General features: G+C 37.2%; 2 protein-coding genes and 1 long non-coding RNA gene across 26 annotated transcripts; all 3 read left to right on the top strand.

The window, feature by feature from the left end:
* Window positions 1-4,166: 4,166 nt before the first annotated feature.
* On the top strand, window positions 4,167-8,495 carry LOC113287500. 20 transcript variants are annotated; one of them, XR_003330109.1, is made up of 9 exons: window positions 4,167-4,526; window positions 4,608-4,694; window positions 4,786-4,883; window positions 5,159-5,430; window positions 5,524-5,734; window positions 5,838-5,907; window positions 6,500-6,593; window positions 7,453-7,518; window positions 7,980-8,495. It is a non-coding gene; the product is annotated as an uncharacterized LOC113287500 (long non-coding RNA). The 20 variants fall into 20 exon arrangements; XR_003330098.1 differs by having other exon boundaries at window positions 4,988-5,430; XR_003330095.1 differs by having other exon boundaries at window positions 4,786-5,430.
* A 736-nt stretch (window positions 8,496-9,231) lies between these two features.
* LOC113287497 (transcription factor GTE4-like) lies at window positions 9,232-14,791 on the top strand. The gene is made up of 5 exons (XM_026536273.1): window positions 9,232-11,743; window positions 11,850-11,907; window positions 11,999-12,106; window positions 12,244-12,314; window positions 14,313-14,791. The coding sequence occupies exons 1-4, from the start codon at window positions 9,653-9,655 to the stop codon at window positions 12,297-12,299; spliced, it is 2,313 nt and encodes a 770-aa protein (XP_026392058.1). The 5' UTR covers window positions 9,232-9,652; the 3' UTR covers window positions 12,300-12,314; window positions 14,313-14,791.
* Window positions 14,792-14,942: 151 nt separating this feature from the next.
* On the top strand, window positions 14,943-19,487 carry LOC113287498 (uncharacterized protein HI_0077-like). 5 transcript variants are annotated; one of them, XR_003330091.1, is made up of 9 exons: window positions 14,943-15,378; window positions 15,548-15,789; window positions 15,903-15,999; window positions 16,157-16,340; window positions 16,438-16,519; window positions 16,625-16,673; window positions 16,770-16,880; window positions 18,621-18,764; window positions 19,148-19,487. XR_003330091.1 is itself a non-coding variant. In XM_026536275.1 (8 exons), exons 1-7 carry the CDS (start codon window positions 14,971-14,973, stop codon window positions 16,830-16,832), a joined length of 1,125 nt encoding a protein of 374 aa, XP_026392060.1. In that variant the 5' UTR covers window positions 14,943-14,970; the 3' UTR covers window positions 16,833-16,880; window positions 18,621-19,015. The 5 variants fall into 5 exon arrangements, 3 of the variants coding, with proteins under 3 accessions (XP_026392060.1, XP_026392059.1, XP_026392061.1); XR_003330090.1 differs by having other exon boundaries at window positions 18,529-18,764; XM_026536275.1 differs by lacking the exon at window positions 19,148-19,487 and having other exon boundaries at window positions 18,621-19,015.
* The last annotated feature ends 8,366 nt before the right edge of the window (window positions 19,488-27,853 follow it).

Below are 27,853 nucleotides of genomic sequence, written 5' to 3'. Positions count from 1 at the left end.
CACGCTGGGTACTTTACAAAACCAAGAAAGTGTAAACGTTTGGTAACAATAAAGGTCAATTCCTTCGATACTTGTATGCTTAGTGCTTCACTTATTCTCAATTCAACCATTTCAGGAAGTTCCTAAGCTTCGGTATATGGGATGCCTGGTAAAAGTTTTTTTCCAGTGTGATAGTCAGCACTTAAACACCCAAAATATATTAATGCTTTATTTTGTTTGGAATACTGTCAATAGCATTCATCGCATCTTTTGTGCCACTTAGACTCTAGCATGATCAATACGAATTTCATGATAAGTGTTAACTTTTCGAGTTCGGCCTGCATATTTGTTTCAGTTTATTTATTTTTTCTTTTTTCTACACACTGAAAGCATTGTTTTAGCTTGCTGCTTTGAAGTTTATTAACAGTCTATGGGATACATATATGGACATAATTTAAAAAGTGCGCAATAAACCAAATAAGTCAATCACCAACGGATTCAAATACTATGGCATTACTTAATTTGTTCAACAATCTAATTTCCAAGTAGTAGTAACATTTTGGATGGTTGTTGCCAAAATAAAAATTAAAGGCAATGAAAAAGATTTAGCAACCATCACTATGGAACGGAGAAGGCTTTCGTGAATCACAAAAAGATCAATTAAAACTTTTAAGCAATGTTAATGCTTCTTTGAAAGTATTATCTATCATCAACCAAGTTACTAATTCATAGTACAACATACAGAACCTCCAATTTCGTCGAAAAAAAGATATTTAATGTAGTGCCCACTCATTTTGTATATCCATTGCAAAGCTGCAGAGCTGAAAAGGGGTAAAAAACAAAATAGAAAACTAACAACAAACACACAAAGGTGGATGTTGCATTATGTGAGAGTAAGAAGTACGAATGCGGGTTTCCCTTGTTCAAATTCTGATGTACAACTTGAGGATACCACAAAATGAATGTTTAATTTAAAACATAACTTGTTGCGAGTTTATAACGAAGAAATGAAAATCTAAATCAACGATAGAATTTTCTTCAATTCATACTCTCAGTCCTCTAACCTTGGTTCTAAAGATGCAGCGACAAATCAAACATTTTGGCACTTAGTAAATCGACTTGCTACAATTCAGATGATAGAAACAGATATTCAGATGATAGAAACATATATATATATGTATACGATAATGTCATCATTAAACTGAAAAACTTAAACTAAAGAAAAAAAAAGCTTCATTTGGAGACAGAAAAAATAAAAACTTGCCTCGAAGGCTTGCTACAGGTGTTCTAACGTTGTGAACATGCAATCCCCACTTTCACGGTTTCACGCTTCTCATTCTAACGAAATTATCCAGACGGAAAATGATACCAAATATTTACAACATTTTTCTCACCACATACAACTAAGTCTACTCTCTAGTTAACTGATTTAAACAAATGAACTTTCTTCAAGAATAACATAGTTGTTAGCAGTATATTACTATACATATATTTAGGATCCGAAACTGACATCAACTGCTTAGGATTATCTTCAGGAGTACAACTTCATTCCAAATTCTGTGAGCCTGCATAAGTTCCTTCGACAACACGATAGTAAACTAAAACTCTATGCCTGTTAGGATCATGGGTAATTCAGAATGCGTTCTGTACACCGTGGTTATGCAAGAGTACCCCCACAATCTTCGATTCAGTAGGTATTCAATAACCAAAATCCTGGAAAATCACGAAAAAACCAATTATAACAACTAACCATATAAACCAAAATCCTGGGAGATAAACGATGTCAAACTGGGGAACAAAGAAAAAGTCAGATTGATACATTACCCTTCTTTCTAAAAACACATTACAACCCAGATGTCTGACAGGGCTTGGGAAACCTCCCAACCTAATCCGCACCTGATATCGGCATTAGAGATCCGAAGTTTGTATCATTGCCGCTTCTATCATCATCGCTAGTGTCTGTAGATTTTTCAAAAAGTGAACAATATGAAAAGAGAAACAACTTGTTACGTGTTCTCACTTATAAATCAGCCAATTATAAAGGGTGTAGTCGCCAACCATTGTTTTTGTTTTCCTAGTCTTCCTAATTTGTTTATTTGTCTTACGGCAAGCAAGTAAAGCATTGAGTCTGAGAAAGAAATGAAGTAAAGAATGAGAGTTACTTTACGGAGTATTAAACACTTCATCCAACTCGAGTAGCCATGTCCTTACGTAGTTACTTGTTGATTCTTCTCTGCTAAATCACCACAAAATAGAATAAGATTGAACGGAAAGGGAAATAAAAAGGGGGAGTTATGGTAGGGTTTTTATACGTATAATTTTTTCCTAGAAAAACCCATAAATCCATCGACATATCTGGAAGACCACAACCGGAACTCTTTTTTCTTTCATTTTACTGAATCCAAATCCTAAACTATCTACAATAACACAGTATAACCGTAAGGAGAGACGAAGAAACATTACCTTAAAAAAACATATCGTTATTGTAGGGGAAGAGCCATCAAAGAGATCTGGAGATTTCTGAAAGAGTTTGTTTGAAGACCGTGATACTCATCTACTTTGTCGAGGGAATATATAGGTCAGTTTGGGTAGTTTTAAACTCAACTTGTATGAAAGACACCTAGGGAAAATAGGGAGAAAAAAGCGGAATTAGTGACACATATGAGAAATTTCAATCGCTCGTAGTTTCCAACTTTTTGGAATTTGTACTCGACCAAACGGAACGATCAAGATTTTTTTCAAAGATACAAACAACGGTAGATGTACTCAAAATCCGTCCTGACCACTAATTGTCTTCCCCAAAACTCATCTCGACCACTCTTTCTCTCCACAAAAAAGGCAATTGTGTCATAGTTAATTGATTTCTGGTCAATGACCAACAATCAAAAAGATTACTGAGGATGTTGCAGAAGAATTAACCAAACTTAAAGTCGAACCTCTGCAATGGGAATGGTCCAAATTCACGGGTGTATGGGCAATAAACATAAATGTTGTTAACGAAACTTAAAGTCGAAGTTTTTAAGCAAATTAAAATTTTCCATTTTTGGTAGCATTATATGTCGAACATTAGAAAATGACAGTCAGTGGTTTCAACAAATTAGACACCGAACTGATATAAGAAGAAACATATAACAAATTTGACAGTCAATGGTTTCAACAGATTAGACACCGTAATTGATATAAAAAAAATAGATAACAAATTTGACACCGGATATAGATTAAAAAAAAAAGATAATCGTTTCCATTAGGAACAGAAAACCATAGAGCAACTGAGGCTTCCAAGTAAATCACGTTATTTCCACTGTAGTCTACTTTGTGTCATGGCCTTTGTAGATGTAACTGTGTATCTACTTGACTGTCGTACATCATTTGCGCTGGCTGGCAGGCACATTCTTTAACACCATATGTGTTCGTTGCCGTCTTTGGTAGATTTAGTTATGAACATATTTTACAGCACCTAAATCCATATTCTCGTCTGCAAACACCAAAAAAAATTAAAAATGGTTAATCAAAATCTAAATTCAAGTTCAAGCAACAACAAATGATAGTTTTGTTACACACAGTAAAACCTAAAAATATAGAAGTTCAAATATACGAAAAACCATCGAATCAACAACAATTGTTAAAAAAAAAAAAAATCAGATCAACAACGACGTGAGAGAAAGATACTAAAAGAGTAACCAATCAAACCTTGTTCTTCACAGGTCTCTGATTTCTCTCGGATCACTGGTGGTGAAAGTTAATTATTGTTCACAAAGAGAAGAAGAACCAAAGTTTGAAGAAAAATTAAACAAACTTCAAACATAAGTAAAACTACTTACTGATGAAAACAAAAGAAAGTGATGTTCCAGAAACAGGGATGAAAAAGTGGGTGAAATCCTAATGAAGAAATGAAATTTGTTGTGAAGGAAAGCGATTTCCAAATTTTAAGGAAGTTAAAAATACAACATGGGGGATTAGTAAGACATATTAGTAAAACACGCACACAGGTTTTATTCAGGATTAGACACGTTTAAGAAAATCAGTTAAAAGGTAAAAATTTCAATGTTTCGGTGTTTTGAACTCCCTAGTTTAAAAATTGGACGGCCAGATCTGTGTCAAGAACAATTGACGTAGGATGGCCAAAAAGACCACTCCGCTATAGATCAGTGATTTTTCCCAAATATTCCGTGGACAAAGAAAAAAAAACTTTCCACAATTTTCGAATTTCTATCGAATATTCCGTGAACAACAAAAAGGGAAAAAAATCTTATTTCTGCGGAAACCTAATTCTCTTTCTCTCTTTAGCCTCGCTCGAGTGATTTCGAGCAGAAGAAAACCGATTTCTGCAATTTTTGTTTAGATTTTTGAATCTTCATAGTTTATTATGGTTCGATCGTTATGATGCAACGCTTCGATGAGTTCTAAATCTTCCTTCTCAGAAGATAATCTACAGAACCAAACACAAACCAGGTGTATGATATGATTTTTGTTTGAAGATAAAGAGACGTGAAGAACAAAGATGAGAGATGTGAAGGGGTGTATGATTTAGTTGAATTTTCAATTAGGTAAAGTAATTTTTTTGTTTTTTGTTTTTTGTTTTGGTCAATCAGCTGATTCTAGGGTTTTGACTGTAAATTGAATTTTAGGGGTTTTGATTGAAAGGGTTTTAGTTGAAATAACGAATTCAGCTTTCCCTTTTAGTTTGCATTCGTTCATCGGGTTCTGTAATCATGGTAAGTCGATATCAACCCGATTTTATGTTTTTGTTTCAATTTTTATATTACCGTCTGAGTTACATTAACAACCCACAAGTCTTACTGCCAGAAAAGCAAACCAGGTGTATGATATGATTTTTGTTTGAAGATAAAGAGACGTGAAGAACAAAGATGAGAGATGTGTGATTTAGTTGAATTTTCAATTAGGTAAAGTAATTTTTTTGTTTTTTGTTTTGATCAATCAGCTGGGGAAAACATGAAAAGTGGGTATTGTAAATTCAATAATTTTGATCTTGGGTTTTGTTATTCAGCACATCCGGTCTGCAAGTAGAGCAGTTTGGTCATCTGCATTATGCTAATAGAGAACCGATTGAACTGCCAGCACATATTTCTTTATACAGTCAGATTCAATGAAGTATGAACAGATTAATTTTGAGGTTTGAATAACAAATTAATACTTGGTTTCTTATATCGATATCCAGTTTGGGAATTTTGTAGCTGAATGGTAGATGTGGATGTTTTTGAAAGACTTGGAAGATGGAGATAACATGGCATGATGGGTACAAAGTGGTTCACCGAAATAGCTCGATGGTTTGCTGATTTTAGTCAAGTCTTGGTAGTGAATGGCAGTAACATGTTTCGTGTGATCGTTTTCAACACAATTGTCGTTTGTTTAGGTGCTGAGATAAGGAGAGGGTTTTGCTAACCGTTTCTTCTTCATTACGGGTGATAATCAGTCATATCCAGATACAGGGTAACTTTCTCCTGTCTATGCATTAATTTTAATCACAATGTTAAATATCAAGTTCATTATTGATTGCTTTCTTTTTTGGTTATTTGAATATAGACATGTGCATTGTTGGTATCAATAATCGTGTTAGTCGTGGTGTCTTGGAATGTGTTGGGCTGCTGGGATTGGTTATAGGAGACAATGAAACCACTGCAAAGCCAATTGCAAGGGAATGTAGGGTTTTGTCAGATGGGGGTATCGCAATTGAAGATCCAATATTGGGGAGAAGTTTTTGGAAGAATTAGAAAAACTAAATCAAGAAATTCCGGTATTACTCTCTATCTCCTCTTGATATTGGTGTTACATATAGACAATATGCAGAATGGCAGATAATTATGGAAGCTTGATGCAAAGTTTTTCTGGAGTCACAGGCGTTCTATGGAGAACACAATCTTTGACCAGCAAACTTGATACTGGAATGTTTCTATGGAGAACAACTGCGTAAGTCTCCCTCTGTTCTCTCTACTTAAGCAGTAACAAATTATTTGCTTATGGATTCTTGCTTATGTGTTTATATTTTTGAAATTTAAGTATCCTTGCTTTATGTTTGCAAGAAATGTAGGAGGAAAAGCTGAGCATCTTAGGAGTACTGCATTAGCTGATACATTATCCAGATGAATGGTCTATAATTATAAATTTACGATGGACAATGGAGCGAGTAGACACAGCTCATCAGTGTCTTCATTCCAGAATGAGCATTATATTTGCATAAGCATTAGGTGAACATCTTAGGATCTCTTTTAAGAAATGGATTAATGCAATTATCTTAGGATCTCCTTTCAGAAATGGGTTAATGCAACTATCTTAGGATCTCCTTTAATAAATGGGTTAATGCAGTTATAATTGATACTTCTATATGTTCTTAGCCAGCTGCTGATATGTATACCTTAGGTTACCCATGTATAAGTTTTGTTGTACATCTCAAGCATTTCTAAATAGCTATAATGTTCAACTGGAGCTGCATCTCCAAAGTTTTTATTTGGGGGTTTTCAGGAAATTAACTTGAATCAACTTCAAATTTTTGTGTTTGCAGTAATACGGTTCTTCACAAAATCTTGGAGGTCTTTTGACATGATTTGGTCCTTTGAATTCCTTTGCAATTAGTTATGGACCATGGTTAGATCAAGGTAAACGACGAATTGACGATTCTGAGTTTTGTATATAATTGGAGTATGTTAAGTTAGATATAAATATCGCCGATGCAGGAGAGATGGGAATTTTAGTATATGAAATGGATAATGATTTATACGAGTGTGATAGGCTTCTGATTTTTAAATACCTTATCTGCCATTTTGCATTCTCCCATATCTAAGTGATTCTCACTCTAATTTGGCTGTTTTTTTATATCAAATCTGCATGGCCAGTTTTCGTTTTTTGAGAAATCATCTTATATTGCTAAAAGTAAAAGATATTGAAACATATCGTCGGTCTGAATGCTAATATATTACGACTGTATGCTAACTGTATTTACCACCTGACAGATTAGGGTTTGATTGTATTGGTGCTTCGACTTATTGTTCATATTAATTTTTGATTTCTGTTTATAGGTAACACTAATGATAGAAAATTATATTACTGCATTCCAATAGAGTACTGATTATAATGCGTAGCATGTTGCATTCCTTGAAGCTCATTAAATTTTTGATAGTTATAATCGATCATCCGGTTGATGCTTCCCGTTCATAAAGCTATAATAAGTAAATTTACAAGGTTGATCCGCCGTATCAGGGGAATAATTATATGGGCATCCATCCAGCTAACCATTTTTCCCACGTTAGAAAGATTGCAGGCTAACATGAGAAAATAGAGAATGTGCCGACTGCCAAAGCAAGTTAGTTCACGGACCACATTGATTTTGACCTTGATACTATTGGTGGACACGGTTATATATTGAATTTTTCCCAAATTTACAATTTAGAATGTGAGTTGTAGAGTGAGTGAGAGAGAACTTTGACATGTTGTTGGTCATGTTTTGCTTGCTTGCAGATGATCATCAAAGGGCTTACAGTTGATGACTGAGGGAACATTAACGTAGATGATATCACCAACATGGTAAGAAGGAAAGTTAGTGATACAATTCAATACTTGGGTTATTATGATTTTATCCTGCAATAATAACCTTCAGTCATGCTTCATTAGAAACCTAGGTTCAATTCAAAATATAGAAGTGAGTGGGAATCGACTGTTTGCTTTTGATTCATTCTGATGATGTGATACATTAAAAATAATTGTTTCGTATTTTGGTACTTTGCCAATGGAATTAAAGTACCAAACAGTACTTATGTATGGAATGTGAAGTCAGTAAGAGCTTAATATCCTTCCATGCATTGGTTCTCACTCCAAAGATAACTATTGATTTAATCAGTCCAGAGGGCATTTACTCTTAGCAAACCTGTTGATAAGCATGAGCTTTCTATTCTTAGCTTACCACTTTGTGCATTTCGTTTATGTGAATAAGCAGAAGATTCTCCAGTATTGTCATCAAATGACATTTAACTTTGTCATCACGACAGGGCGAGCGAAGCCGTGCAACACCAAATCAAAAATGTATCGGAACAGGGCGAGGCGAAGCCGAGCCACACCTAATAAAAAATGTATAATGACGGGGCAGGATATAGCCGTGGAACACCAAATCAAAAATGCATTTGGACGGGGCGAGGTGAGGCGAAGCCGAAGCCGAGCCACACCTAATCTAAAATGTATCGTGGCGGGGAGAAGGCACATCACACCGAATCAAAAGTATAGTTAAAATTAAAAAAGAAAATGATAATGGATGGTTTTCAGGTGGACACGGTTGATTTTCACGGACCACATTGATTTTGACCTTGATACCATTGGTGGACACGGTTGTATATTGAATTTTTCCCAAATTTACAATTTAGAATGTGAGTTGTAGAGTGACCAAATCAAAAATTCACGACATGCCAAAATTTTGTTCGGAGCCACGTATACCGTGGATGTAATATTTGTATTTTTTTTTTGTACAGCAAAACATAACTTCTAATGACGCAAAACATAAGTTCATGACATGCCAATTTTGTTAAAAGAAAAAAATGGTTTAATGTATCGGTATCAAATCGGATGGGGCCAGGCGAAGCGGAGTTTTACCAAATTAAATGGAGACTGGGCGAAGCCGAGCTTTACCAAATTAAATGGAGACTGGGCGAAGCGAAGCCGAGCTTTACCAAATCAAATCGGGACTGGGTGAGACGAAGCCGAACTTTACCAAATAAAAATATATGATTCAGAAAAAAGAGGCAGCTTTACCAAATAAAAATATATGATTCAGAAAAAAGAGGCAGTAATGTATTGTATTTGTAGTTTTATTGTATTTGTAGTTTTAGATTGAATTGGTGATCCAAGGTTGCTCATAAAATCTAGTAAAATAATGAAAGTCGTGAAACGGTGGGCATGTAACTTCTAACGAGAAGCACTCAACCAACTAGGCTGTCATCCCCCTTCATGCTCAAGAGTTTACGGTGGATACACGTGGAGCACAAAGGCTTTCATTTGCAAACTTGGCTAATATAATAATGGATGTATCAAATCTGGGCTCCTGGCGCACACTCGTGACCATAACGGTTTATTAAAATCAGACGGCTAGATTTCGTCTCCGTAGATTTGCAAACTAAAAAGTAGGCCGGTCAAACTTACTGTGGTGACGTAATACTCTCTACCGAAAACCTGGTGTAGCGTAGAATTTGTAGACTAGTAAGTCGGCGTAGGTTAGTTTCCTTCGGATCAAAACTCTCAACTTTCCTTTGCAAACTTATGGCGTAGGATAGAAACACGAGATAAGAAGACGAAGTGACGAAACAAAGCAGTCAGTAGAGAGAAAACAAAAGAGTTTCTGATATTTATTTTTGTTTGAAGAAGAAGAGAGATAAAACAAAGGTAAGAAAATCAAACACCAACTTTTCTTAAACGTATCCGATAATAATCCCGTGTCGCCGTTTTTAGGGTTTTCTGTTCTTCGACGTGTCTAGGTTTTTCAAGATTGAATCTTTCTCATTCTAGATCGCCAAATTTTTTTAATTTTGTTTTATAGATTTGGGGGGTTTTAAATCTAGGGTTTTTGGACTGAAACCTTTGTTTGAAATTAGTGGTAAAAAGTTAGGATCTTTTCTATGTTCTTGTGTTTGATTTTATAGATCTGATATAGAATTAGGGTTTTTCACTTTTATGTATGGCTTCCGGGCCTTTGGTCGGAGGAGGCGAAGATGGATCTACTAGAGAGAAACATAGATGGGCTGCAGAAAGTAAAGTTTACACCAGAAAATTTCATCATAAAGGGGTTAAAACTACTGTTCCTCCTCCTCCTCCTCATCAAACCCTAGTAGTTACACAAGAGGGGAACTCTTCTCAACAGCAACAACAACAACAGCTGCAGGAACCATCACCACAACAACCAGAACAACAACCACAACAACAGCAAGATCAGAAAGAACAACAAATTCAGCAGGAGCAAGAGAATCAACAAGAAGAGCAAAATCAGCTAGAGCAAGAAAACAAATTGCAAGAGAATCAACAAGAAGAGCAAAATCAGCTAGAGCAAGAAAACAAATTGCAAGAGCAGCCAGAGGAGCAAATACAGCAACACCAGAAAGAGCAGCGCGCACATGAAGAACAGCTAGAGCAGCCTGAACAGATTGTCACTCGTTTAGATGCGGCTTCAGATGATTCATCGAGTCTTAATCACAAGCAAACTGAAGTTATTTCAGACCAACGTGAACCCATCTTAGGAAACGGATGCGTCCCCACTACAGGAACTGGATGTGAATTACCAATTGTGAGTAATGGTATTGTTAGGTCATCTCCTGCGGCAAGTGTTGATAATGATCGAGTCACCATTAATCTATCTTCAAGTTCGAAACTTGAGATTAGAGACCTGCGGAGGAAACTCAATGGGGAACTTGAACAAGTTAGGAGTTTGAAGAAGAGACTTGAAGCTAAGGGGGCACAGGTTGGTGTTGGTGGTTATAGTAACCCGCATATTGATATTGGTGATTATAGTAACCCACAAATTGGTGTTGGTGGTTATAGTAACTCGCAGATGTCTGCTAATGTTGCCCTAGATAATGGTGGTGGTGCAAAGAGAACAATTTCTGGTGTTGGTGGTTATAGTAACTCACATATGTCTGCTAATATTGCCCTAGATAATGGTGGTGGTGTGAAGAGAACTATATCGGAGGCTGGTTCAGTGGGAGTTCACCAGGGGTTTAGGCCATTGCTCAGTGTATCAGTTTTTGAGAATACTCATACCGGGGTTGCTGATATTGTGGAGAAGAGGACGCCTAAAGCTAATCAGTACTACCGAAATTCAGAATTTCTTCTTGCAAAGGATAAATTTCCTCCTTCTGAGAGCAGAAAGTCAAAATCTGGTGGTGGAAAGAAACATCATGGAAGTGGGGATGGAGGATCTCATGGGTTTGGGATTGACAAATATTCCAGTCAGGCTTTCAGAAGCTGTTCGAGTTTGCTTTCGAGATTGATGAAACACAAGCATGGTTGGGTGTTCAACCATCCTGTGGATGTTAAGAAGCTCGGGCTTCATGATTATTACCTTATAATCAAGCACCCAATGGACTTGGGCACTGTGAAATCTAAGCTGCACGCGAACCGGTACAAGTCTCCCAGGGAATTTGCAGAGGATGTGAGATTGACGTTTAGTAATGCCATGATCTATAACCCTAAAGGGCAGGATGTGCACTTTATGGCGGAGCAGCTGTTGCAGATATTTGAAGAAAGGTGGGCAGTGTTAGAGACTGAATTTAATCCTGAAGCAAGGTATCAAATTGATTACGAAATGGGTCTTCCTACCCCAACGTCAAAGAGAACCCCTTATCCTCCATTCTCTACTGAATTGGGAAGAACTCTCGATAGGTCAGAGTCAATTACACATCCTTTTGCTGATTCTAAGTTGAAGCCTTCAAATAGTGCTCCTATGGGTAGAACTCCTGTTCTGAAGAAGCCTAAGGCAAAAGATCCCAATAAGCGAAACATGACGTTTGAAGAGAAACAAAAGCTCAGCACACATCTTCAGAATTTACCCTCGGCGAAGCTCGATAACATAGTTCAGATCATCAAAAAGAGAAATTCATCACTGAACCAACATGATGATGAGATTGAAGTGGACATTGATAGTGTTGATGCAGAAACTCTGTGGGAACTAGATAGGTTCGTTACAAATTATAAGAAGAGTTTGAGCAAAAATAAGAGAAAAGCTGAACTTGCTATTCAAGCTAGAGAAGAAGCTCAGCGTAGGGCAACAAAAATGGTAAGATGCTGATTCATATATGTTAAATGAACATCTGTCTACTATCTTCTTATAACATGGGTTTGGGATATGTTGCATGGTTAATGACTCGTTTTGACTGTTACAGGACATATCTCCTGCTCCAGCACCCGCTTCAGTGGAGGCACCCAAGGAAGCTAGAACAGGTTACGATACTATAATGATCAGTTGCATTCTTCGTGCTCAACAACTTGACTAAATTATAATGGTTGTCCGATTTCTGTTTTTTTTATGCAGAGGAAAGAAATATGGCTTCACAGATGCAGGGTGAAAAACAGGGTGATGATGGCAACAGGTCAAGTAGTTCTAGTAGCTCTAGCAGCGACTCTGGATCATCTTCAAGTGGTATAATCATGACTTCTGACCAACTATTAGGATGATTTGATCTTCTTATTGTATATTGTACATTCTGATGCAATTAACTGTTGTTTTTTGGTTGGTTACAAGTTTCTGATTGAAATTACTTTGTGGTGTGCAAACAGACTCTGATAGTGAAAGTTCATCTGCATCAGAAGGTGGACATTCTCCTAAAACTTGAACGGTTTTAACACAGGTAGGGAATTTTGTTTTTTCTTCTTGAATATGGAATACTCAAGCTGGTTTTTTCTTCCAAATTTGATTAGTATGCATTGGTGTGTTGCTTCAGCCAACTTTTGTGAACTGTTTGTTATGTTCTTTTCCCCATGATAATATCAATGCGAAGCCTCTAAGAAGGTTCCAGTGATTCTCTTCTTTCTTAATGACCCGTGGTTTTGCAAGTGTGGTTCACAGCTTGAGTTGCCTTTGCCCACGATGAATTGCTTGCTCAGCATTAATATGTATTTCTGTACTTGTATATCCGTTTTCGTCGGATTTGATAATGTATGCATGTGATTCGTTTAGGTTTGCATCAAGTTAGACTTTTTTTGTGCACATCCCAGCTAGATGCTCCCAGTGACTGATATGCTAATCGAAAACTGTTCATATCTTATTATTTGAGCTATTTTGTACTTAGCTGATTGATACTGGCCTAGCAGGTATAGTGAATTAAAGCCCTAATTGTATGGATGTCATGTAGTTAAGATATGAAGATTGAATTCAAAGAGTTCTTTTTGGTCTTGTACCAGTTAGATTTTTTAGTTTTATGCATGATATCTGTTTTGTTCAAGAGATGAAGCTTTTTAATGTGCACATCACATCTTATCTTGTTTGTATTAAGTAAATCCAGTTTTTTAGGACTATAGTGTAGGTGGTCAAGTAAATGTAATTAGTCATGTCTACTGGTGAAGGTGATGGTGGGAATTTCGTGTAGCATGGATGGGTTGAAGTGGTTGTGGTTTTGTTTTGAACTGTGAGGTATGCACATGGAGGGGCTGAGTTGGGGATTTCGATACACAAACTCACTAGATTATTCATGCGCGTGGTTGAAACTCCCTGACGCGTAGTTGGGATGAGACACCGGGGGAAAATGGTGGGGTTATGTGGTATTTTGTGTTATTTAATTGTTCATGCAAGGTGAAGTTGGACCCTGTGAGGTATGTTAAAGATGACAGTACAGTTACAGGAAGGCTGTAAGTTGTTTCGTGAGATTTAGTGACTTCTGCTCTTCGTTCTAAGCTTATTATTGGCTTGGCACATGTTGATGTCCTGTAAATAAGGTTGTAGGTTTACAAATGCGGAAATTAGAATATTTTTCTCATGATAAGGTTGTAGGTTTCCAAGAATTTTCAAATTTGTGAAAAGGCACTTAGTGTGTTTTCCTCCCTGAGTAAAACAATTCTGAAAGAAGAACAGGACAGGATTTTTGGGAGGATGACAGAATAAGATTTTTAAAATGACCAGTAGATTGAATAGTCAGAAAGCTGCTTACCAGTGCTATATCTAACAAGTGAACTTGTAGTTCCCAGATGTTTTTCAGGAAATTCTAGTTCCCGGATTATCTTCGGAGTTATTCCTCACCTGAAGATTAGATTGTTATCACTGCAGGAGGAGGAAACACATCGTTCTCTGTGGTACTGCAGATAAGATATGACCTGGAAACTAGTTACTGGTTTGTGAGAGTTGTTGTAAATATTTCTGTTTAGTATGTGAACAAATGTAATCACAGCACTAAGTTTAACAGTATCTTGGCAGGTAACAAAAAATTAGGACTTCGGGTATTAACTTGACAAATAGGCTGTCATTAGCATGTTGTGCAAACACAGCTGTAGTGGTGCGTGATGCTGTCTTCAGTTATTTTTTTGGCAACCCATTTCGGCTATTTGTGAGAACTACTTTAAAGTATTGTAATGTTTTCCTATTATTGCATTCTTGACCTGAGAACGTAGACTGCAAACAGTAGGGTATATTATGTTTTTGTTGGGAAGGGATGTTTGAGAATGATTTGGTTGATTTCTGGCACATAAGCCATGTAGCTGTTTTCAGCTTTGTCTGGCAACCCATTTTGGCAGTTATTAACTACTTCTAGTTATCGTGTTGTTTTCCTACGATTGTAGAACTAGTTTTGTAACAATGATCTTATGCACAAGGGTATTATATATGTTGTCTGATCAAAATGTTTCGGGGTTTGCAGGGTCTTTCATAATGGGAAATATAAATATGGAAGTGGTTGAATTTTTTTGGGACGCTTGATGGTCCAGATATGCCCTTGGTTTTGCAAGAGCCAAGGTGGGTAGGAGCTATCATTATCCTGCTGCTGAAAGTCTTGTTATCGGGAAGACTTATTTATGGCTGTCCCTAAAATTCACATGGGCGTGTGATCTTTGTGGTGGTGTGGGGTATATCATTTGGATTAGGAGGAGATCGATGTGTTTTTGGTGTAGTAGCAACTCTGTACATTGTTAACCTAACTACTGCTCTACTCAAAACTCTCCCCTTTTCTCTCTTAGCCATCTATTCTATTGTCTGAAAAAAATCACTTATAAGATGGCAAGATCTTAATTTGTTAAGAGCCATTTGTAGATTAGAGAGATTCAGAACCTAAAAGGCCACGTGTGGGAGTGTCTTGTTTATACAACTTTATATGGTTAGATTTCGTCCCTTCAATGTGTACCTTTCTCAACCGCATGATCTATATATGGAAGGGATATCCAACTAAACTAAACTTTGTTCTGAATGGTTCTTTCTATTTCAAACAAACCATCACATCAAATTTGCTGCCTATGAGCAATTAGTATTACGAAAGTAAAAAAAACTTGGAACCTCACTGTTTCAGAGGTAATCCTGAAAAAATGAGTCTCAAACAAATGTTCTCGCCTCCTGTGAGATGCGCTTTGTGCTTTAATTATCCGTTACTGCGTTCCGTCAAAGCAAATGCCTTTTGTTCGTCATCCTCTTCTTCAATCGAGTATCAGCCATGGACAGGACTTCAAAGATGGAGAGAAAGTTCTCTTAACAACAACCGGACATGGGGTTCCAATGGTCCAGAACAATCACCGCTAAGTCAATCTGTTGACGATGATGTCATTGCTTCTGCTTCTTCCCTTTCTGAATTTGGAACCCTAGTTCTTTCTACAAGTGACCCTCTCACTAAATGTAAGCTGTCGCACCTCGCTTACACGAGATGGCGCCGTGAGAATCTCCCACTAGGCATTTCTACTCCTCCTGATCGTCCTGCTCGGCCCCCAAAACCTAATCTGGTTCTCGTCTCTCTCCTTAACATCCATGGGTATCTCAGTTTTTGATTTATTGGTGCTAATCTTCTTAATTATCCAAGTTTAGTTTGTTATAAAACGATTTTTTAGTTATTTTGAGGCGGGGTTGGTGTTGAATAAGCTTGTTGCTAAATTTAATTTTAAATGAGTGCAGGTTTCTCCAAAAGAGGTTCCAGCTCCCAAGAAGTCAGGTTTGCCACTTAATGCTTATATGCTGCATAACCTTGCTCATGTGGAGCTCAATGCTGTTGATCTGGCATGGGATACAGTTGTTCGGTTCTCTCAGTATAGCGATGTTCTTGGAGATGGGTTCTTTGCTGATTTTGCAAATGTTGCTGATGACGAGAGTCGGCATTTTAGTTGGTGTTCACAGAGATTAGCTGAACTTGGTGTTAGGTGAGAAGGAGAGTATAGATTGTGTTAATTTTCATTTGATTGAGTGATGTATTCAAGGTGATATAAGTTGCTGTTGAATAAGAAGGGTTTTATTTTCAACTGTACGCTGATAGCTACGGAGATATGCCTGCTCATAATTTGCTTTGGAGGGAGTGCGAGAAATCATCTGGAGATGTTGCAGCACGTCTTGCAGTAATTCCTCTAGTTCAAGTAAATCTTCTTGTTCTAGCCATTTTGTTAATTTATCAAGAATAAGTTGGATCAGCTATTCCCTGCAACTTCTTTCGCTTTCAGTAACAATCATATTTCTTTCTTCTTGACAAGGGTGCTTACTAGAGTTGCTTCATTTGTTTGTATTACTTATCAGGAGGCTAGAGGGCTTGATGCTGGGCCGCGGCTTGTGCAAAAGTTAATTGGCTTTGGAGATTGTAGGACATCAGACATTGTGTCTAGGATTGCCGACGAGGAAGTTGCACATGTAGCTGTTGGTGTTTTCTGGTTTATTTCGGTATGCCAAAGATTAGGTCGTGTACCTTGTGTAACCTTTAAAGGTGAAGAACCTTCTACTGAAGATGCTAGTTGTCAAATAAATAAATTTCAGTTGATGTATATGTTACAATAGTGACTATATCCAGTTTTGTCTCCTAGACTTACTAAAAGAGTACAATGTGGAGGTGAAGGGCCCCTTCAATTATTCAGCTCGAGAAGAAGCTGGACTCCCACGTCATTGGTGAGAATTTACTGAATTCCTCCGAAAGAATTTTGTTCTGCCAAACTTTAGAATATCTTTTATTTGAGTGACTGAATTTTCTGGGTTCCACTTCTGCGTGCCTAGGTACGATGATTCTAAAGAGTTGCTGCATAAGAGCAAGCAACTTTCAGAGGTATGCCTACTTTGGATGCTTGTTTACTACAAATCCTTAAAAGGCTCTCTTCTTGAATTTCATTTCACAGTGGGCCTTGTAAAACTATTCTTACAGGTTCATGATAGGCTTGCGCTCATCATATCTATGGAGAAAGAGAATTCAAGTTTGAATAGTTAACCGTGTTGAGTACAGCCCTGGTGTCAAATCCCTTGAGCCCCCACTAAGGTAATCTGAAAGATCTTTCTCATTGCATCGTTCATATTTTTTCCTAGCACTAGGAACTAAAGTCTAGAGTTTGAGTTAGAGTTCACATCTCCGCTATACGAGCTCAGATTGATATCTTAGAATCTTAGCTGCTCAATGTTGTTCACCTATAACTTGAACAAACTCTATGCTCATCATAGTTATTAGGGATTCATGGACTTGGATTGGTTTGCCATGTTTGTGCCAGTTGCAGATTGAATCCTTATTTTATAAATTAGTGATTTGGCGCTGTTTCTAACTAATGAAACAGAAGATTTTGTAAGCTGCCTAGTCAATAAGAAAAGGTTAGAGCAAAGAAAAAGTGCGGCAGCACTTTCAAGTGTTCTTAACTGACCCATTTCCGATTGTGGGCAACTCCAAATAGAGGAGATTGATTTATCAAGTCAAAAGCCGCGTAAAATTGACTCTGAATGTTCTATGTACTAGTTCTGATAATTATGATGATAATTGTGCAGCTTAATCGTTGTTGTAGTTACCAGGATCAACCCATTCGAGTCTAACAGTTTGTAACCAGACAGCAACAGTGACCTGTGACCGCATCCGTTTTGAATACCCTCGGGAATTCTTGGGTTTCACACCCAAATCTGCATGTGGTAGTTTATTGCTTTTTTAAGTATAGAAAACCCAAGGAATATTGGGAATTCTTTGGGGATGCTTTAAGAGATCCATTTGAGGTTAAGAAATTAGATTTAATTTATGTTACTACTTGTCAAGTTGCTATATTGGTAAATTTAAAGAATTTTTAGTACACAAAAAGATGACATTGCCCCATATATTGTTCTTTGTCTGTAGAACTTGAGGAGAACTTGAGAACCTTAACTCGAGTCTATGCATACGAGTCAATATGAAACATACAATTGGTTTAGTGAAGTTAGAGCTAGTAGGAATTAGGAACACTTCTTGTTTATGCTCACAGTTCGTTTGTTGCATTTGTTTGACTTCCAAGGGTTATTAGATTTTGAATTAGATAGATTTTCTTAAATGTGTTTTTTATGTGTAATTATTTAAGCGTATATTCCACCGCATCCAAAGATTTTGTGGATCGATGAATCACCTGAATCCCCAAACCTCTACCGGTGCTTAATAGGTGATGACGACCGAAGCTTTTGAGAAATTAGAAACATGTGTTCAGACTGTAGTGTCTACACGCCACAACAACATAACAACTAATATTTTTTATTTATAACATTTTATGTAGGTCGATTCAGGCAGACCATAACTCCATTTCAAAGCAGTCGCATACAAAACCATACCTTATAATAGGAAAAGAAAAACAACACTGGCTACATAATCAGATAATCTGGATAGACATCGTTGCAGGAGCATCGGCTTCTTGTCTCCCTTTATTTTCCAGCAAAGCATCACTTTAGTTGATTCTGCAAATGAACAGGGTATTTAGCATAATGTCATGTATAATAAAATCTTGTATTGAACACAAAAAATGATGATAAATATTTGGACTGTATCGAACTAGTGCATCTGACATTATCAAAAGTATGGAGACATTCCTCCTGATTTTTTTGTGTAAAATTTGGAAGTAGTTAGGGTATTTTAACTAGCTGATTAGGTCTTTTGACTTACGTGCTGCAATCAATGTTTTTGGAGATAGGGTATGAGAGTGGAACACCGCACTTGGTAGGGAGTCCACTAGCTGCATCTTCCTTTATGTTCTGGTACTTATTAGCCGCATCTTTAACACAGCTGCAAGCTTGGCGCTTTTCATCGGTGGTAGTTGCCATCCCTTTGATTTGCTTGACTCCATCACAACATGCTGTAACTGGCTGGGCGGCACTGCCAACTAAGTATGGCATGCATTGCACAAGGGACTTATCAACGTCGGCGCAGGTAAAGGCTTGGCTTGGTTGAACAATCAATTGAACCATGGCTAGAACGACAACAACACATACAAATACCTTCATCATTTTCTTTATTGTAACTTGCTTAAGTAGTATAGATATGTTTCTGCTTGTATGTTTACTACTTGATGTTGTTGTGTGCTTAATGAAGGAGAGCTCGGGGGTATATATAGTAATCAAAATGATGAACATGTACAAATAACGGATAGCAATTTAAGTTAGCTTTGGTTTGATCAGTTACAGGGTTTTGGCTTCTATTGTAGCTTAAATTGTCATTTAGTTTCTTGAAACTGCAAATATGATAGAGTTTGTTATTTTCTTACATCTCTTTGTATGAAGATATTTAGGCATTTCCACTTGGTTTATTTGCAGATATCTCAGCATCCTGCATTGCCTCTACAAGTGAATTAAAGGTTTTCAGCTTCAGTGATTCAATGTTATGTTGCTAATTCCTGTCATATATATATATACTACCTGCGTTTCTGGAGAAGTGTTATTTTCATTTTTCCAATTTTGACCTATTTTTAGGCTAAAATGAAAAAAAATGAAAGTAACACTTATCCAGAAACGGAGGGAGTATTATTTTTTGTTTGGTATGTTGGATGCATAAACACGAAAAAGTGAAAGTAACACTTTTTTAGAAACGGAGGGAGTATTATTTTTTGTTTGGCATGTTGGATGCCTAAACACAATTAAGCAAACGTTATACGGGTGCCGAATCCTTTTTAGTAAGCTATACACATGATGCAGGTATAGTTGTGTCCCACGCCATATATAGGACCATTAGAGGTTCACTATTCTAAGAACGCCGTTGTGCACCACTGACAGCTTATTCGCGCAGCAGGCGTTTGTTTATTTGCACAATTGCACTAAAATCAGACTACCACCGCCATCCAAGGTAAGGGGCAGTTTAACAATTTTAGGCTCTGGATTCTTAATTTACCATCTTTCAAAAAAAAGAACTCTATTATTAAGGGCTTTAAACGGCTGGGTTTTTCGGGATCGTGAAGTAGTAATTCATAGAACCCCTTATCCTGATATTTTATATAATACCTAATCTAACCTCAATTTAATTAGTGCTAATTAAATTAATTATAAAGTGAGAATGTTATAAATACCAAAAAAAAATTTGTTGACCTTGCACAAATATCCCTGAGGGGTAAAAAATAATTTTTTTGGAGTCAACTTGAGAAAGTTGTTTCCATTTCTGAAAATAACCTGTGTTAGTTGCGTCCATTTCTGAAAGCAACTTGTGCTAGTTGCTTCCATTTTTCAGAAGGTAGGGTATTTTTAAAAATTGAATAATGGTATATTTTAAGAGGCGGATTTTGAGGGGTATTTAAATAATGTTCTCTAAATTAAGCTAATTAATCAGTGTTAGTGAATGGATTAGACTAATCAAATGATTAATTTTTCGGAAATCAAAACTTGATTTTCATTAGATCTTGATTTTGATTTTGAAGAAGGAAAAATGGTGGTTTTGGTGAATTTTTTTTGAAAAAATTTGAAGAAAAATGATGAAACCCTTCGTCACAAAACTCGGGATAACTTTATAATCAACTCCCAACAACAATTTTATCAATTCAAATCCGTTAAAAATCAGAGCAAAATCTGAATATTTTACCTACTACGGCTGGGAAAATGTGTCAAACCAGCCGTAAATACGTAATTACGGTTGGAAACTGAGGAAATCCCAGCTGTGAACACAAAAAAAGGATGGGAAGTGAAGAACTTCTGGCCGTTATTTTCTCCAGAATCACCTAAGTCTGTATTACAGCTGGGTTAACATGTTTAGAAGGCAATATTCCCGTCCGTAAATGAATATGTAAGTTGAGAAATTTTGAGTTTCAACACGAATACATGCTACGATTGAAAATCACCTGAGTCTGTATTACAGTTGGGTTAACATGTTTAAAAGGCAATATCCCCGTCCGTAAATGAATATGTAAGTTGAGAAATTTTGAGTTTCAACATGATTACATGCTACGATTGAAAATTAGTAATACTTTCATTAATTAGAACACGATAAACCCATCACATACTTAATTGATCACCATTACAAGTTGGTAAACATCCCTTTTGATGTATCAAGAAGTCTTTGATGATGGCAAATTGAGCTTCGAAGTTGAAATTATAACCTCTCTATTTTCTCCATTCCTTCTTAGCTTGAGCTACGACTTCTTCATCAGTCTCACCTCTAAGTCGAAGTTGCTTGCACATACGAAGTAAAGCAATATATTCTTCCATTTTACTCCAATACGATTGACATGGTAAACCACATTTCCTTCGTTCTTCTCCCCTCTTTGGTTAGCATAGTACAAATTTTTTACAAAGAGTTAAGCCTTCTTCCAAAGTAAAGTTGAGTTTATCCTTTGAGTACATTGCATTGAGTTTGTAGGGATTTTGGTGGAGATTATTGATGTAGAAGGTGTGATTTTGATTTGGAATTGGTGGTTATATGGAGGTGGAGTTATTTCAAGTTTAAATAAGTGGTTGAACAACTAGAACCTTCTATGGATCAGTCTTCAAACAGATCTATTTTTCAAAATTCAAAAAACTAGCCGATATGATGTGTACAAAAGGAAATTATAGGTGTTTGCGGCTAGGAAATCGATTGGTCGTCCAAGACGTAATTAAGTATAAACTTGCAGGGTTTGTGGTGTGTCAGATTTACGGCTAATAATTCTGGCCGCAAATCAGAGTTGTTACTTTCTATCAGGATTACGGCTTGGATATATAGTCGTAACCAAGAACCATTTTCTTTTTGGGTTATCAGAGTAATATATATCTAGATATTTCCCAACCGTAATACGGATGCTGTTCCTAACCTTTCTGGTTTTACGTCCAGGAACTAGAAAGGTCGACCAAGTCGTAAACCAGAGTTGTTACTTTATGTCAGAATTACAGTTTGGAGTCCTAATCGTAACAAAGATACACGGCCTGGATATGTATCCGTAACCAGAAATCATTTTCTTTTTGGGTGACCAGAGTAATATACGGCTAGGTGTTTCCCAATCGTAAACATATTATGGATTCTTTTCCTAACTGTTTTCTTGGTAACGATCAGGAGTTTCTAACCGAAAACCTGTACAAGTTTATTTGACAACAATTATATGCATTTACGGCTAGGTTATGTGAAGCATCGACCTAGCCGAAAGTGCCCAAAAATTTCAATACTGTTGATTTTTTCCTCATTGTTCTTAGATTAGACAAATGAAAAGACTAGCATTCATCCATACATGCAAAATTATAAAAATTGATCCGTCCAAATTCATAAACAAACATCGAAAATAGTAAATAGACAAAGTCTTAGATAATAAAAAATTCATGAAATAAAATACTAAAAAGCCAGTAAATAGTCATTTACTTAATTCCTCCTCCGAATCCGAGCACAAAAATGCATCCAAATCGTCGTCCTCTTTCTCTTGTTCCACAACCTGTTCTACAACTCTAGATTTTTTACCTCTTCCACTGCCACCTTGAATTGGAGTCTTTTTACCTCCACCGCGTCCACCTCGTCCACCTCGAGCACTTGTTCCATCACAACCACCTTTTTCACCTTGATCACGTTCACCTTTTTCACATTTTTTTTACCTCCATCTCGACCGACTCGACCACCTTTTCCTTGCTTTGATTGAACTTTCTCACCGGAGGGAGTATCTGAGTCGTCGCTAGATGAAGGAAACCTATCCATCTTACCTCTCCTTGGTCAGTCCTCTTCTTAAGCATATAGACCTCCTTTTTCATGGATTATTATGCCTTTAACTCGATTCCGGAGTAATATTTGTTCAGGGACCGTTAACTTCTCACCCGAATTAATCATACGGGTCATGTCCTTGACCACCCAATTAACTCTTTCAACCTATTTTTTCATATCAAATACACATACTATAATTATTCATAGATAATTAAAAAAAACATATACAAACATAATTAGTAGTATACGTACCATCATCTCCTCCTAATCACTTTCTTCATTCTTTGATGTCATTGATTTTGAACTCTCTGCCTTCTTGAAGTGTCTCTTTGCTTCCGGATCCAAATTTTCCACAAAAGGATGAGACCACTCTTGATATCATTCCATGTGATTCGCATCCGCTTCGGAAGTGCCATGAGAAGCTTCAAGCGCTCTTCTACTCATTTGGTTTACATCTTCAGAACAAGCATTCCAATGATCGATCGACGGTGATGGTTCATAGGTCAATCTGACATCTTTGTCCTTAAATTGGGAGTTGTCTACGCTCAGTTTAAAACAAGAGTCGTCGGGTACTATTTTCTGGACAATACCATTTGGTGGAGCGTTCTACGAGGATCTACAATGACGAACCCAGTTGAATAAAATAAAGGTTCCACATAGGTCGCTACATCAGAAAATACTCTATCATCAACTTCATCTTCTCCATCCTCATCAAGTTTCAAATATGGATCAAAAACCACATCATCGATTGTCAAAGCATCTAGCCTTTTCCTCATTTCGACCATTTCCGTCCTTTAGCCTTGTGTTGGGTCCCTCGAAAGGGGTATCTTCCTCCTGTAGGTTTCTCTAGAGCCCAATTATTATCCCTAGAAGGCCTCAAGAATTTAAAATGGTTGTAAGCCCATGACTACGGAAAAACAAAAAAAGAATTATAAATAAGATATTATACACAAACCAATATATAAAAGTAAAAAAAATAAACATTTGTTATATTAAAACAAAAAGATACCTGGATAAGAGCAACACATCCCGTAGTTTGTGTTTCGTTCCACCTAGAAGCTTTGTAAAGATTGTCCATCACACTACCAAGGAAGGCGGTACCCCACGAGTATCTAGGTACCTTGTTTGTTTCCGAATCGAGACTGAGAGTCTTCAACCATTGCAAATAACAAGCATTTACCTTATTTCCTGAGAAATCGGGAAAAAAGACTGTCCCAATAACATGCAACAAGTAAGCTATAACTATATATCTAGCTATTTCTGCGTCCACCACTACCTCTCCACCAGCAGTCTTGCGGTCTAAATCCTCAAACTTCTCCCTCAGACGAACCATGTTAATCTTCCTTTCCATATTAACGGTTTCACGACGTTCACCTGGTAGACAAAATTCCCTTTTAGCTCTTGTTACGTCTCCGCCACCTATCTCAAACTCTTCGTTCGCTTTATCTTTGCCCCACCCAAGACAGTATTTTGCCAAGACACAAAGTTGATCAAAAGGAGTAGAATTTTTGAAGCCCTCAAACACAGCCTTTTCTTGCAAAACAAGACCGGTAATTTTCTTTGGATATCATCCGGAGTCATAGTCATCTCGCCGAACGGGAGTAGAAAAGTCATTGTTTCGGGCCAGAATCTTTCTCTAAAACCACAAATTGTCACAACATAGGTCTTCTGCAAAGCCTCGATTCCATACCATAACCCCGAAGCTTTTACCGAAGCTACTACGCCTGGATGCTCTCTGTCCAACAGCCAAAACTTTCCTTGTTGGTGCTTTAGTTTAGAGACCCCTTTATCGAGAAACTACAAAGAATATAAAATTTTGGTTGTTGCAATTAAGTATCCATAATAAAATTAAAATAACATATATTAAGTTTGATATATTACCTTTGCGGCTCAGACCCTAGCATTCCATGATGACTGATATCCAAACAAGACGGATCTATTTTTTGGCTTATCCGAAGGTCTCCTATTCTTCTTAGGAGGTAAAAACACCATAACATCAATGATTTGTCTTTTTTTTTTTGTTTTGGTGCATACTTCTTCTTTTCCTTCTTGTCCTCCACCACTACAGATTTACCCTTATTAATAGCAGCACCACTTGTTTTGGCCAAGTTTTCTTCTTCTTCTTCATTTGTGTCTTCTTCATTTCTTCTAGAACAGCAAGTCCACCTTCCCACTTCCTCCAGTAACAACAAGTCCACCTTCACTTCCTCCACCCGTGGCAACTACAACTTCAGTTCCTCCAGTAAAAACAATCCACCTTAACTTCCTCTACCTGTGGAAACTCCACCTTCACTTCCTACAACAGTTCCAGCTCTAACTCCATTTACTCCACCTTCACTGCCTCCACCAGTCACAACTCCACTTGCATTCCTTGCGTTTGCACCCGATGGTTTTGTGTGACGAGGTTGTGGAGTCGGGTCATTACAAGGTGTTACTTCTTGTGATCTTTTCTTCCTCTTTTCATTTGCTCTATACAAAGACAAATAAGACCAAAAAACAAAAGCAAATAAGTAAAAACGGTTGGGAAATCTAGACATAACCAAGTCATGACAACAAACACGGTCAGGAAAAATTGACAGTCCCATACGCAAAAACAATTATAGATGGGATATTTAGTAATCGACGTAGACGTAAAACATATGACGTCTAGGAAACATAATTTGCGGCTTGGTTACTCAAATTACGGATAGAATCGAAAACCTATACGTGAAAGATACATCTGGTTTAATTTTCAGCACAGTAATAGATACGGATAGGAAAAACCTAGTCGTTACATAAAAAACGGCTAGGAAACATAATTACGGATAGAAAAAACCTAGACGTAAACACTACCGCTGCAAAAAAATTCGAACACAAAAGAATATACGGCTAGGAATAACCTAGCCGTAAACAACTTGTTGCGGCTAAGATTTCTGAACTCTCGTATGCATCGCCTATTTTACGGCTAAGAGTTCTTAGAGATCAAAACTATAAGACATATTTACGGCAGGGAGTTCTTAGAGAGCTCAACCGTAAGACCTATTTACGGCTGGGAAAACAAGAACTCCCAGCCGTAAGCAGTTTCAGAAACTGTTTTTTCAGACCTAAGTTTTTCGAAACCAACTGAATAATCAATAAAACGCTTAAAAAAAAAATTCAATTCATACTTTATTGCAGTCATATCAGGAGTCTCGGCGGCTGGTTAATCTCCTTCATTCACTTCTTCTTGATCTTCAGTTTCATCTTCAGTCGATGAAGTTGATTTCTCTGCTTCAGGAGGAGGTGGATTTGACGACATTTGACCTACCTTTTCCTTTGGCTTCATGGTTTTATGCAATGAATTTAATCGACGACGAGTTTTTTTTTTTTGAATCGACGATTAATCATCTCAAACGAAGAATAAGAAGAAAAGAAAGAGAGTAGAAGAGGAGGAAAAGAAAAGGAAGAAATGAAGCCGACGTTTTTTTTTCTTTTTTTTTTTAGTTTTTTTTATTAAATTAATTAGTTAATGGAAGGGTGAAAGGGTAATAAGTTAAAATAACTGAGGGTATTTTTGATCTTTTACATAAATTACCCATCCCCCCATATCCACGTTTTGGTTTTGATTATCATTTTAAGCCCCAAAAACTCAGCCCCTTACAACCCCAATAATAGAGTTCAAAAAACAATAACCCTATGGATTCTTAATTTAGGATTGTATTCATCTTCAATGGAAATAATAATTAAATTTTCTATGAACTTCAGATAAGAAAAGAAACGAATACGGAAAAATGTCCTAGACTGGACAGATTGAATGTAAGAACCCTTTCGTACTTTGAAAATACAACCTATTTTGATTTCTCATTCATTTCCCAATAGATTACATCGTTTCCCTTTAAATACTAACACAACCCTAAACCCTAATCCTGACGACTCAGATACCTCTTAATCATTACAATCATAAAAACATCATTTACGTTAACTAACTATTAATTATCCTAACTACTAATTAAAAGACCTGATACTTAATTTATTCAGGTGCCTAAATCCTAGTTGCCCTTAGTTGGTACGTGACATTACCCTCTCCTTCACAACATCCTTGTCCCTAAGGATGAAATCTGCAAATGAGCCTCCAAATTCTTCTTATCCTCCCAAGTAGCGTCAGTAGGGGCTGAGTTGGTCCACTGCACTAAGAGTTGTTGTACCGCCGCTTCATGTATGATAATGACCCTCTGATCCAGCAGTGCTAGTGGCTTGACTTGAATCTGTCCTTGATGATCAACAAGAGGCAGGGTAGGCATGATTGCAGTCGCGGCTCCAATCTTCTTCTTTAGCTAGGAGACATGGAACACTGGGTGGATTCTGGCACTCTAAGGAAGTCTAAGCCTATATGAAACTGCCCTAATCTTTTAAATCACCTTAAATGGTCCATAGTACTTGGATGAAATCTTGAAGTTCTTCCTCAGTACCACAGAGAACTGCCTATATGGATGCAACTTCAGATAGACCCAATCTCCTACAACAAATATTCTATATGTTCTCTTCTTGTCGGCATATAACTTCATTCTCTCTTGGGACTTGAGTAAGGAGTCCTTCAGCAACTCTAGCATGTAATTCTTTTGAAATAGATATTCTTCTACATTAGCAACATAGGTAATAAATTCCACAGGAAATGCCATGTGTGGGGGAGTATAACCATAAAAATCCTTGAAGGGTGTCATATGTAAGTTTGTAGGGTGATTAGTGTTGTACCACCACTCAGCTAAATCCAACCATTTGTGCCATTCCCTGGGCTTATGGTCTGTCATGCACCTTAGGTAGTTTTCCAAGCATTCATTTACTCTTTCTGTTTGTCCATCTGTTCGTGTATGGTATGCAATAGGTTGAGAGCAGTTTCAAACGCTTGAAAAGATCTTTTCAGAAGTTGCTGGTGAAGACTCTACCTCTGTCAGAAGTGATTGTAAAGGGCAACTAATGTCTCTTGAATACATTATCAAGAAAAGACTGAGCTACAATGGCTGCTGAATAAGGGTGGCTTAGGTCTATAAAATGGCTATACTTAGTCATCCTATCCACCACAACAATGACCACCTCCTTCATGTCTGACTTTGTCAGTCCCTTTATGAAGTCTGTGGTAACATGCTGCCAAGCATGCTCTGGTATGGGAAGAGGTTGGAGTAGCCCAGCTGGATAGGTGTTCTCCCCCTTGTTTCTTTGGCATACATCACAGGATACCACAAACAACATCAAGTATTTCTTTATACCTGGCCAATAAAAATAAGCTTTTGCTCTAGAGTAGCTACCTTGTATACCAGAATGTGCACCAATAGATAAGGAGTGAATGGAGACCATAATTTTGTTCCTCATACCAGCTCCAGAACCCACATACAATATGTTTTTGTACTTCAGCACTCCCTACTTGA

The sequence above is a fragment of the Papaver somniferum genome, chromosome 6, assembly GCF_003573695.1.
Source record: "Papaver somniferum cultivar HN1 chromosome 6, ASM357369v1, whole genome shotgun sequence".
Taxonomy (NCBI): Eukaryota; Viridiplantae; Streptophyta; class Magnoliopsida; order Ranunculales; family Papaveraceae; genus Papaver; species Papaver somniferum.
This window is presented reverse-complemented; position numbering and strand designations above follow the sequence as displayed.